This window comes from Typha latifolia, chromosome 7 (assembly GCF_019914945.1).
Source record: "Typha latifolia isolate L0001 chromosome 7, TyphaL0001v2, whole genome shotgun sequence".
NCBI lineage: Eukaryota > Viridiplantae > Streptophyta > Magnoliopsida > Poales > Typhaceae > Typha > Typha latifolia.
In genome coordinates, this window is record NC_133092.1 from 21504 (window position 1) to 34241 (window position 12738).

At 38.1% G+C, this 12738-nt stretch overlaps 2 protein-coding genes across 3 annotated transcripts; both read right to left on the bottom strand.

Moving 5' to 3' along the window:
- Positions 1-749: 749 nt before the first annotated feature.
- On the bottom strand, positions 750-1103 carry LOC140792092 (uncharacterized). The gene has a single exon (XM_073142922.1). It carries the CDS (start codon positions 1101-1103, stop codon positions 750-752), a length of 354 nt encoding a protein of 117 aa, XP_072999023.1.
- A 1076-nt stretch (positions 1104-2179) lies between these two features.
- On the bottom strand, positions 2180-7409 carry LOC140791794 (boron transporter 4-like). 2 transcript variants are annotated; one of them, XM_073142453.1, is made up of 14 exons: positions 7181-7409; positions 6306-6411; positions 6130-6212; positions 5823-6015; positions 5589-5727; positions 5325-5490; positions 5075-5241; positions 4359-4532; positions 4165-4260; positions 3963-4076; positions 3451-3773; positions 3030-3306; positions 2771-2908; positions 2180-2569 (listed from the first exon to the last, which is right to left on the bottom strand). In XM_073142453.1, exons 2-14 carry the CDS (start codon positions 6407-6409, stop codon positions 2537-2539), a joined length of 2007 nt encoding a protein of 668 aa, XP_072998554.1. In that variant the 5' UTR covers positions 6410-6411; positions 7181-7409; the 3' UTR covers positions 2180-2536. The 2 variants fall into 2 exon arrangements, with proteins under 2 accessions (XP_072998554.1, XP_072998553.1); XM_073142452.1 differs by having other exon boundaries at positions 7081-7409.
- Positions 7410-12738: the final 5329 nt, after the last annotated feature.

Consider the following 12738-nt stretch of genomic DNA (forward strand, 5'->3'; position numbering starts at 1 on the left):
TCGCATTACATTTAAATACGTGGGAATTATGTCAGTAGTTCGCATAGATATGTATGTAATTATGTCAGCACAAATATATAGAAAAAATTATCTGCAGGGCAAGAAGATATATTCGCATTGAATTGTAAAAATTCCACACTCTATATGTAAGTCAGTGTTGCATTTATATATGCACAGAAATACGTCCGCCATGTAAGGAAGTATGTTTGCATTACACGACAAAAGATCTGCACTGTATGCTAAAATGGTTGCACTTTTTTCATAAAAAAAAATAAAAGGTAATTAAAATATTATTTGTGTATTGCCGTATTGATACTTCTTTCTGTCCATTAAGGGGGTATTTTTGGTCTTTAAGAATAAAAATCTCATCCATTTTTCCATGCAATTTTGCTATTCTCTTTCACTTTAATTTTAACTTTTATATTACATACAATATTAGTTTATAATTAAACATCATAATAGTTTATACTGTTAACTATGCTAGTTGTGAGCGAGATAGCAGACCGAGTCTTTGACAGCTTAACTATGCTAGTTGTGAGCGTTGAATTTGCTAGCGTCGTCCGACCTTAATTAGACGGAGGGGCATTAGAAACAATATTACTCCTTTCTTTTTAAGTCCGAAAATTTGGTAACATTTACAGCATATTATTCGTTGCGTACTCCAAGAATTCGTAAGAATATAATACAGAAGGGGCTGAGAGAAGGATGAATATAGATTTAAGAAGAGACGATTTAAATTTGCAACCCTTTTAGAGTCCCGATCTTCGAGGGTGGTCGGAGGCGAGGCGGGAGGCGATGGCGGAATGATACATGGCATCGTGGAAGGTCTCCGTCTCCATCATTCTCATGCGCAGCTCACGAGCCTTCTCCTCGGTTAACGCCGAGAACCGCCGCGCACGGTGCGTCACCTCGTCGTGCTCCTCCTCCGTCTTTCCCGATCCACCACCGATGTAGTGCGGATCCGACGGCCAGCCGAAGATTGGAGCCCACCACTTACCTCCTCCGCCTCCCCTGTGGGTCCGCACGTGCCCTTCGGATCCCGAGGCCGCCGACGCGCGGACCACGGTCGGGGGATGGAAGGAGAAGACAACGGCAGATGCCATTTTAGGGGGGCAGAAGTCGGCAAGATTCTTTTTCCGTATTTCTTAGTAGTTGTCTGAAGAGAGGGAGGAAGGGAAGGAGCCCTTTTTGTAAAGGAAGACAGACGAGAGGGTGAAGGGAAGGCCGCTTATGTGGCGGTGATCCAGCGGTCAGCTCGGAGGACTTTTCGCTTTTACGCCCACGCCCCCTGCTTTCCTACCAACGTCGTTTATTCTTCATCGCCTCGTGCGCTTTTCTTTCAAAGAACGGTCAAGGATCCCGCGTAATCGTAATGGAGAGGCAGCTACTTCGTTATTTGGGATTTAATGAGTTTATTTCCTGTTAAAATTTTGGACGGCAATTACAGAGGGATATTTTGGTGGTCGAGAGATGAGCGACGTTGGCTGTTCATTTGTTTGTTTCTGACGCCTTCCATCCCCGTGGTAATTTTTTCTCGTTGGCTTCGATACGTTCCTGGAATATTTGGCATGCGGATTTGAATATGCTGCGCAGGAAAAGGATGAGAATAGTGGAATGTCTCAAGGCCACTATAGATTAGAGGCAAATTGCGAGTTTCGACTAGTCTATGAACTCGGATAAGATCTACGTAGATCCGGATCTTTTCATACTACGGAAAAAAAATGTCAATCCATCTTGGAAAATCTCTTAGATTGGGCGGTTTAACTAAGCGCCTGTACCTAGAATTCTTTAATTAGCTCGATGTCTTACTTGAACACGAGTATGACTTGCAAATCTTCACAGCCAGACTAGCTAGCATAAACCGAATGGTTGATGAGAAATGGGGAGAAGAAGTTGGTGAAATTTTATATTAAAGTCAATTATATATTAAATATTCATGACTTATTAGTGCTTGATCAAATAAGTAATCATTGAAATTAATGATATCATAGTGATAAATGCATCTCTTTTTTTTGTTTTAGAATAGAAATTCAAATAAAAGGAATTGAGTAGTTTTAGGAAAGTGAGAAAGTGATTTTGCTCGGCACAAAAGAAAAGAGAAAAGAAAAAAGGATGGGATACTATATGCTGCTTCATCCTCAGGGCAAGTAATAAGCCAAGTAAAATACTAGACGAGTACTGGTCGATTAAAATTCAATAGTTAAAAATCATCCTTATTGTAAGGCATAATAATGGCAGTAAGCATTATGGTACAAAGCTTTATACAATTTTCTTGCTTCCTTTATTATCTTCTTATACGTTGTGATTACAAGAATCCCCTTGCACATCAAAATTCTTGTTATTCCGCCGTTCTAGCAAGTTGCAATTTGTAGCTAGTATGTGATAGCAAACTGAGTAGCGGCATGGGGTTACCCTGCTTCTCTTTTGGCTTTGCTCAGATACTCTATTTTGGTTGCTTTTATTCGGAAAGAGCTTCCACCACTGTCATTTCGGAATCCCATAATCTTTCCTTGATCAGTCTAGTTGTTGTGTTGATTCACTCACCCTGTGGATTTATCTCAGGATAAACCTGCAAAACAAATTTGAAGGGTATGTGAGCAAACAAAAATGCGTAACCAGTTAAATGAATCTAGCAGAATATTATATGTTCATCATTCTGAGAGAATGTGAAAGATGGTTATATGACTAGTTCATCAGCAATAGGAACCAATATATATATATATATATATAATTTTCAAATGCGTGGTGGAAATCATCTTAGGGTTAGTACCTGAAGCGTCCTGTCTTCATTGAAGCTTTTAGTTCTGAGTTTAAGTTCTCCTCTACTGGTTGTGAGCTCATCCAGTATCTCAGCATCACACACCGCGTCTCTGATGCCATCACTGCCTGAATGAGATGCGTCTCCTTCCTGTGATAAGTAAAACACACTGGTAGGATAAAAATGTATTGGCTAGAAACCTGTCTACAGAAACGTGAGGATGTGACAGTAATCCAGAGAACTAAGTACTTCAAGCATTCAGATTTCATACCGTAAATGAGAGGCTCCGAGCATGAGGCACTCCTGCAATTTCTTCATACTCAGCAGCATCCAATTCCCAAAGGTAATATGGATGGAAGAATTTTGGAAGAAAATGCTGTCTGATGGCAATCAGAAAGAAAAATGGCAGGGGAAAAAGAATTCCGGCTATGGGTATCCATGTCACTCCAAAACACAGTAGGAAATATACAATTTGAAAAAGTGTAAAGGCAGCAATTTGCTTGAAGGGAACTGATTCCACAAAGGATGCATGGTCACCTTCAAGAACCCTGCATTTCATTACATGTTAATAAGATAGGACTATTAAGGAAAAATCTTAAGGATGAACATAAGTGATCCTGAAAATATCAAGTTAAGATACATTGCAGACATGGAAGAAACTTAGACTTGAAAATTTGCAGTAAGAGATTTACTTGTAGCGTCGGTGAGGGGTGATGAACAAAAGTAATATCCTTTCCCAGAACTGGTTCCCAGGAAGACTGTCAATGGCCATGTAGGCAAAGTAGCCCCAGAGGACCGAAGTCGGTATTTTCTTGATGATGGGCATAGCTCCAATGCAGGCACCTACTAGGAGGGACTGCAATAAATTGCTTAATCTCTGCTCATTTACCCGAACAGGCAAATGAGCATCTATGTGTTTCTCAGGATCAAATGCTCCTTTTCCCTCCCCTGCACCATTCTCATTACTCATGACAGCATCCTTCAAGTTCTTCAGTTCTTTATCGACTGAAATAGCCTGCATAAGGTATCATGTTAAAATTTTGATCTATGGATCAAGCAAAATTCCACTTTACTACAATAACTTCTTGCATTTTGAGGAGACAGATAACCTGAAGTGAAGCCATTGATTACATTTAACTTGGATAAAGAATGAAGAGTAATGAAGATGACTAAGAGAAAAAAAAAAGATATTCTGAGCACTTACATGTCCTTTGTCCATTTCTATGAAAACTTCTTGCATTTTTCCATAAATTTCTGAGTTGCTAGCCTGTTTTTTAATACTGTCCTTGGCAGTTTGAACCATCTTCTTTCGGAGTAGCTAAAACGTACAAGAGAAACTGAAAACTAAGCATATTTCTGTGGATCAATATAATAGTCAAAAAAATCTTTCAGATTGTTCAACAAACCTGTCGCTTGAGAACAGCTAGACTCTTCGTGTGCATAGGAGACTGTGGAAGAACACCATTTGAAGGGGGTATCCCAATCAAGCCACAAATCAAGACCTGAATATTTTGTTTATATTAGAAAAGGAAAGAATAGATCTTTATAGATCCCGATGTGCAATGGGTGATAAAAATTGATATAAAACAAAAGGCCATACCATGAAGCCAAGGACAAAAATATCATGATGATAGGCAGAGGGATTTTTCAGATTAAATTCCTTTTGCTGTGCCATTTGTGAAGCAACACTGTGGTCAAAAAAGTAAAGCCCTGCAACCATCACTGCAGGCACAAAAGCAGCCAATATGTATACAGGAGGAACAGACAGCAAGTCCTGCAGGTTTAGTTTGCAAAGTATTCAGTATAGAGAAGCTGTAGGCTTGACAGATTAGTAAGTATGGAGACCTTTTGATGGGTTTAAGGAATTCCTTCAACTTACTAGGAGTACGCCTACGTACATTTGATCTCATTCAGTCCTTTGTTTCAGATGCATTGATGACAAACAATCTAATTAGATATTCAGATTACACATCATGTTGTGGGGGTGAATTGAGAATCAATCCTCCTATTTGTACTCTAATAGACAACGTATTATGGCATTTATGTTATGCCTCTAAGTTTTAGCTCCAATTATTCTGGTATTTGCAGCTAAGTTTATCTTTAGAACAACAATAGCAAACAACTTAATACTAAGCAGACCTACTCTTAAGATATGACTCGAATCTACAGTAAGCATGCAGATTGACCTATGTATGCTTCACTCATCTTTTAATTAATTTGCAGCAGAATTTGTGGATTACAGAAACATTTTTGGCATTCTAAATGGGGAATCAAGAAGCCTGAGAAGCAGAAATATTCTGCCACAAGCTCATTTACCTTAGCGACAGTCCAATGGTAAATCGACTTGGACTCCCAGGGAAGCGGGCTAAAAAGCCTCCTGGGAACTCCAGAAGGGACTTTACTTGGAACTGCATATGAGAACGCTGTCCATAGCAGGACCATCAGAGGAACCCCATAATCAGCAATGAAACTTCTAAGCCACCCTGCAGTCATCAATTAGACGACGAATGATCAATTATACAGGCTTTCTGATACGAAGTTTGATACATGAGGATATTTCACGAACCTGTGCCGTATCGCCATGCCCTTGCCCTCCTGCTCTTCAGGGCGGAGTACAGCAGGCCAACAGCAAATATGATTCCCAGTAGCCCATTTGTATACAGCCACTGGAACTGGTAGCGCGGAAGACTTTGGTCCTCACCTTTAGGCACATCAAATTCACTCACTATTCCCTACAGATAAGAGCAATTTTACAATGGAGAAGTATGCTCTTTTATATATTTGGCTATCAGGTGCTACTAAATCAAGAAAACTGAGAGAATATATATACCTTAATAGCTTCTTGAATGAACAGAACTGTGATCAACATCCCAAATAGTTCTCCTGCAACCCTCGTGAATCTACTAATAACAGCAGAAGCATTGAATATTGCAAGGATAAATAGCATACAAGCAGTCCAGATGCAGACCCTATCAGCAGTAAAGAAAAACCAAACTGTTAGAAAGGAAAATGCGAAAAAAGTCAGCAAAGAAAAGAAAGTTGCTCATTGCTTGCTATTAATCACCATCCAGCCCAAGCTAAGAATAGTCGCCCTCCCAGATCAGCCTGCCCTTTGGCGAAATTGTACAAGTACGTGTACATGATAACAGTAGGCTCCGCAACTCCTACTATCAGCATGGGTTGCCCTCCAAGTATTGAATGCATGATGCCACAGATAGCAGTAGAGGCTAATGTTTCAACTGTGCTCAGTGCTCCATCTGAATCACCGCGACAAGTTATTAGCACTAGAGCATAAGAATAAAGAAGATGATGAAACCAAGCAGCTTTGGTTAACCCTGAGATATCTTATCAGGATTAGAAAGAGCACCCACCAGTATCTTTACTCAATTGCTCTCCGAAGGCAATGACAGGAAGTGCTGAGGCAAAAAAGATATACATAGTGGGCGCAAATATTCTGAAATCCACAAATGAGAGATGTTAGCAACATAGAAGAAGAAAACTATGATCCGTTTGGCATAGTTCGTGAGAGGAGTATGAATGATCGAACCTGAAGCCAGAATGAAACCCACCAACCCAGTCTTGCCTGTAGCAGAGTGCTCTTCCTTTGACATCCTTGACAATCCCCCGGAATGGGGTTCTCAAAAGATCCATATCTGAACGAAATATTCCAAGAAAAATGAGATACGAGGAATTTACTATAAATAAAAAGCCATAGAATTCAACATTAAAAGGTACAAGAGAAACCGAGCCTACTCATATTAAACAGCAAACAAACGATTGTCTTACATGATGACCAACTGAGAAAAAGAAAAGTTTGCCAAACATGCGAAATAGAAAGTAGAAAGAGTTACGCAGGGCCCGAAGAAAATAAGAACATGCATGCAAAGAGAGAGCTGTAACATCTACAACTAAAAAAGAAAAAGAAAAAGAAAATTTGACTAAGAACACGCTCAGAGGAAGAATCCTAGCATTCAGAGCAACTAGGAAAATAGAATGATCTAAGTAATCGAACTTGTGAGACAATATTATAGCACAGAATAATCCAAGAGGAAAGAAGATAGTCAGATTCAGGACATCAAGGAGTTCTCCATGCTTGTCCTACCAAAGAGAAAACAGATGCAGGACATGAAGAACCAAAAGACCGCTGTCAATTCTCAAATCACTATAAATCACATGCCGTAACAAAGAAGGAATAATCTCAAGGAATCTCCAATCTAATCTCCAATCTATATCTTTCTTTTTATAGCCTTCAAATCTAAACCTCATAGTTGGAGACAACGAAAACCAGACACCAGAAAAGGAAACGAAAACTACATTTATACCGTTCTCGAACACCATGAAAATATCGATCACAATAAGGAAAATCAAATAGTAATCGGAAGCAAATAAGCAACCGATGGTGGAAACGAGGAATCCACATACGAACTCAACCAGTCAATGGTGCTCCGCTCCACCCGTGGGAGCTCAAGCGAATGACCAGACGAAACCCTAGGCAGACGATGGAGAAGGAGGATGAGTGTTTGTATTCGGCCAGACCGTAGAGAGGCCGGAGTAGATTACGAAAAAAAAAAACACTAGAGGGAGAAGGAAGAGGAAGAGGAAGAGGAAGAGGAAGAGGAAGAGGCTCGTCTTTCTCCTGAGCCTCTCTCTTCCTCAGCCTTCCTATCGCTTTTTAGACCCCGCGATATGCGGTGGGCCCACCTACGTGCTCTGGCCCTATGCAAGGTGAAGGTTCGCGGAATAGGCTGGTGGTTCCCAGCTCGGGTGTGTTGGCGCTGGCGTGGGCTTCGGTGTACGCAGGTATCTCGCCAAAGTAGGGGGCCGCGTGTGGCTCTGTAGCACATCGACTCCCGTGTGGTCATATCCCCCAAGCGCACCGATCGATGGATCATCACCGTCCATCCGCGCATGAATCGTACGGACCCACGATATTACATCTTATATATATATATAGTTAGATCAACCGCCGTACATTCCGGGATCAGTCTCCCTTTTGCTGTATACAGGAGAGTCTTAGAAGGCGGTCAACCTTAGTTAGGGCAACAGTCGAAATATATAGTCTGGTGTTATATGTTTTCCTTCCTCTATATATATATATATATATATATATATGAGTTGGCAATGTGGAATAAAAGTACATCCCCCTGTTTGTGTTCGATGGGCAATGTAAATATCTTGCAATTAATGAAGGTTTTTATTGCGATCTTTCTCTGGACTGAGAATAGTTTGTTGACATCTTGTAGCTGGTGGAGTGATATTTTTTTTAAAATGTTTGATTAATTTAGGTGGTCTTTAGGTGTAGTGTCCTGATGATTTAGGCCTACAGCATCTTTAAGTTTCTAATGAAACAACGTCTGTAACCATATTTCCAAGAGGGATGGATCTGAAGACCAGCTGGCAAAGTTGTACTTTTGAGAAAAAGTAACCAACTACTCAACTGTGAAGCATGGAGCCAAAACTGAGGCTTCCGGTGCTGCACCCAAGTCGGGAGGGATCGGCTGAAATGCATGAAACACAAAACAGCCTCAAGAATAAAAAAACAGGCACCCTACTGATGTGATACGTACGTATAGCATGGTATTTCTTTCGTAAGTGGAAGTGAGACAAATCATATAGCCTAAGTTTTCTGGTGATTGATTGATGGATGCAAAATTAATGTCCCATCTTGATGTATAATTAGTAAAAGTCTTTGACTTCCTTCCAACAGGAGGCAAGGAAATACCTGCACGAGTTTCTAAGAGTCGTATGGAAAGGATGCATAGAGTTGCTCACTTGCTCACGCGGAGTTCCCCTTGTTTCCAAGGTAAGTCTTATCTAGAAAAGTGTCAGTAATGTTGTAAAGGCTGGAGTTCTTTTTTCATGTGAGTTGATCAGAGAAAAGCTCAGCCACGAAGTAAACTTAAAAGAGAACCACTAGCGAACTTCAGCCAAGAAAAATTTAAAAAAAAAGCTGAGTATTTGACCAAACTATCCCTCTTTGAAATTTTTCTAAAGTTACAAAATACAAATGCCAAGAGGTTAAGCTTTTCTATAAATTGAAACGTTGACCTAGATAGCGGTTTACCCATTTTAACTTAAACAGTTAAATCACCTAACTCAATTTTTGACCAATAATTTATGTTGGACGTATAATATTTTATTATAAAGATTAAAGAAATGAACGCAAAATTTTTGAAACTTATTTAGACCTTAAATGAGAAAAATATATTTAGAAATTTAATATATATATATGTATAGCGTTGCTACTTAATTTGTCTTCGATTATCTATTTTAGTTATAATATATATATTATCGTGAAGATATAAAAAATATTTATGCTTGCCAGACATTCTCCTCGGCTAACTACGCTTAGAATTATTAAAAAAAATATATATAGCTCCTCTAAATTTTACTTTAATTTTTTTAAACTTTTTTTTAATAACATGTTGAATTATTTTAGCATTTTTTTACGTAAGACAATGCATTTTATGTAAGGCTACTGATTTATTTTAGTAATAAGTTTGAGGTGAATTATATTTGGGTTAAACATATGGCTAGATTGGTCAACAACTCAAAAAAGGGAACAACTTGGGAGCTAGTGGGTGGCCAGAATCTTCCAATAGGTTTAAGTCTATGGTGAGGTACTGAGTCGGACGCAGTAGTGATGTTCCATGGTGTTTGCGTCGTGGAAGAGAGATTATTCCAAGGGGCATTAATTTCCTCAGTAGCGTGTTCCACAAAGCTTCAAACGTCGATCAAACGGTTTGTTTCTCGTAACTGGAAATGTGTGTGTGGGAGAGAGAGAGAGAGAGAGAGAGAGAGATAAGCAAGCATGACTTGCGGCTCTGAGCTGCGGAACAAACGTGTGATGCAGTTGTTTGTGTGTTTGGATGGATGTTGGTGGATGTGTGAAGGAGAGTAGAAGAAAGATAAATGGAACGAGAAACCATGAAATTGACGTGGCTAGTCATTAGATCTGCTCCAATCTTTGGTAACAAGGATACGTACGTCGTTTTCGACGACTTTGGACTTCCGAATCTCGATCACTAGGAATTCTGACTACTATTATTTAAGTCATCACTCAGTAACATTTTTTTTTTAAAGAATGAGCTGTTAGCACTGCTAAAAAATTAAATCTGTTTGCTTAAGCCACACCGTTAAATCTGTGCTTAATTTAAGTCATTTAAAGCACAACCAATTTCTTGCCTTCTATATCATCCATATACCAGTAACTATGATAACTTTAAGTTTATCAGCATCGCCCTCAATATGGGACCAATCATACTCTAATCAATGAATATAAAATTTAAAGGATACAACGAAGACCTAGATTTAGAAGAATATCACAGCATCAATGACCATTTAGTATATTAATCGAGGTCCCAGACCACGTCAAATGTTTAAGCCCCAGCATTAATTGCATGGCTGCAGCCCACATAGCCCTCCAAGCCCTATGAGGAGATCTTTTGAGGATCCTTCAAACAAAGGGTTTAGAGTACCATATTTCTGACTCATAATGACAACGCACAATCTTCGGCTTAGTAATAGTATCCCAATTAACCATGTGGAGACCGTTCTTGCCATTTTCTTTAGCCCAAAAGAAACTCTATGCAATCTTAGTAATTTGGTAAGAGTAGAGTTAGGCACCCAAGTTGAACCAGGTCAGAAATTAGGGATAGAGATCATAGTGGAATTGATGAGAACTTGTTGACCGACAAAAGAGAGAGAATATCTCTTCCACCCAACTAGCTTGCTAGCCACTCCCTCACAAGATCCTTATAATTTGCCACACTAATGAGCTTAGGAGAAATCCCTAACCTAATGCACAAGGCATTACTCATAGAGATACGTGTGGAGCGAGGCGTATGATTTGCAAAATAGACACTGAATTTGCTTTTATTCACCTTCTAGTTGGTCAAAGAGCAATACCTACACAGAGCCCAATTCATAGCACTAAGCAACTCGAAGGATGCATCAATGATAAGATAATTAAGACATTATCATCATAAAGAAGGTGAGAAAGAGTCTAGTTACCAAAGGGAAACCAGCCAAACGACCAGCAACAGATTGATTGTTCAACAGGGAGGAAAAAAAATTTTAGCCCAAAAAGATGAAAAGATACGACAAAAGAGGGTCACCTTGGCGAATCCCACACGTAGGGGTAATCCAACCGAAATAACTATCATTTAAATGAATGGAAAAAAAAAACTAGAGGACTCGAACACACCTTAATCCAATCACACTAGATTTTGGAGAACCTCATGGCTTGAAGGGTGTGTAGAATAGCTCTCCAACTCAGCTTATCATAGGCTTTCTCTATTTCATCTCTTACTGTTTGCTTGCATAAGTTATTTTCCATAAAAAATAATAATTTTATCTTGTTGGCATCTCTTGGTTTTCTTCTAAGATAGTTAGTAAAATGATTTGGCAAGCAATCATATAAATTTTGATCAAGCTACCCTTATTCGAAACATTATTTACCGACATAGATCGCCCTTCAAACTTATTATCAAAAGCGGTATATTTTACTATAGCTTTAGATGCATTTTAATTATATAAAAGTAAAATATAAGTTAAGCATTTTTATATAAAAATAAAATTTTAATAAATAAATATTTTTAATAATAAGTTTGAGAAATATATTCTATTTTGGTGAAAAAAAGAAAACTTGGGAACTTAGCTAGTTTGAATAATCACTCAGCAATCATAGGTTGTCAACTCCTCAACAAGTTTAAGAAAGATGAAATGTTGTTGCTGTTGGAAAATAAGGTACTGGAGCATTCAACAAGGAACAAGTGACAATATATTTCTAAATATTATAATCACCAACATTTATTATTTGAGGGTTTCTTCCGTGCAATCGAATTAATTCTTTATCAATCAATTTGATGAAGATTTAACGGTTAAGATCTTTAAGGGTATAATAGGAATGAAAGATATTATCGGTTTAGCAGGTAAATTTTTTTAGATATATAATCTTGCACATTATTTTTTAACAATTATATTATCTTAATATTTTATTAAGTAAAAGACATATATATCATTAACTGAGAGTAATGTATATATATTAAAATAAGGGTATTGATGTCTTTTATAATTAACTTGATGAAATTTTAATTACATTTTATCTTTTTAATTATTTTTTATTATTTACATATATCTCCCATTAGTTTAAGATTGATTTAAATTAAATTTTAATAGATAGAGATAGAGAATTATATTTAAATTAAAGTTTATCTCCAAACAATCAAATTTAAATTATTTAATATTAAATGATATCTCCTATAATTAAGATATAATTATATTTAAGAGAGAAATCTTAACGGAAAAAACGTGTAGAGCGCTTCTTCCATACTTATCAATCACTTTGATGAAGATCTAATGGTTAAGATCTTCAAGGGTATAACAAGAAAATTGGAAAGTTAGGCACACGTAATTAATTTTCTTAACTGATATACTCTTTTTCTTACGTAATGTGGTTTTGGAACCGGTACCGGGTATGAAAACTGGCTATTATAGCCGTTGGATTAAGATTATAATTTTTAAAGATGCATTGAAGTATTTGCCTTATTGTTTAGTGTGTTGATATCTTGTAGCTGCTGGTTGTTTGATTCATTTTGGTTGACCTTGTTTGCTGTTCAGCAGTATTTGTTTTCTGCTCTGCTCTGCTCTTCTCTGTCCTTCCAATTTAGGTCTACAGCATCTTTTACGTTTCTAAGGAAAATAAAAAAAGTATCCTGCGAGAATGAGATATCCGGAAGCGCAAAGTTGACTTTTGACCAACTACTCAGCCACTTAGGTGGAAAAGCGTCCCAGCTGACGCTTCCGAGGAAGTCGGGAGGGATCGACTGCAATGCATGAAACACAAAACAGCCTCAAGAAAATCTGGATAGCGTCTAGCACGCACCTAAGTTTTGGAATTTTAGCTGGTGATGGAAGGAAGCAAAATGCGTTTAAAATGTCCCATCTTTGACTTTCTTCCAATCGACCAGAAAAATAAA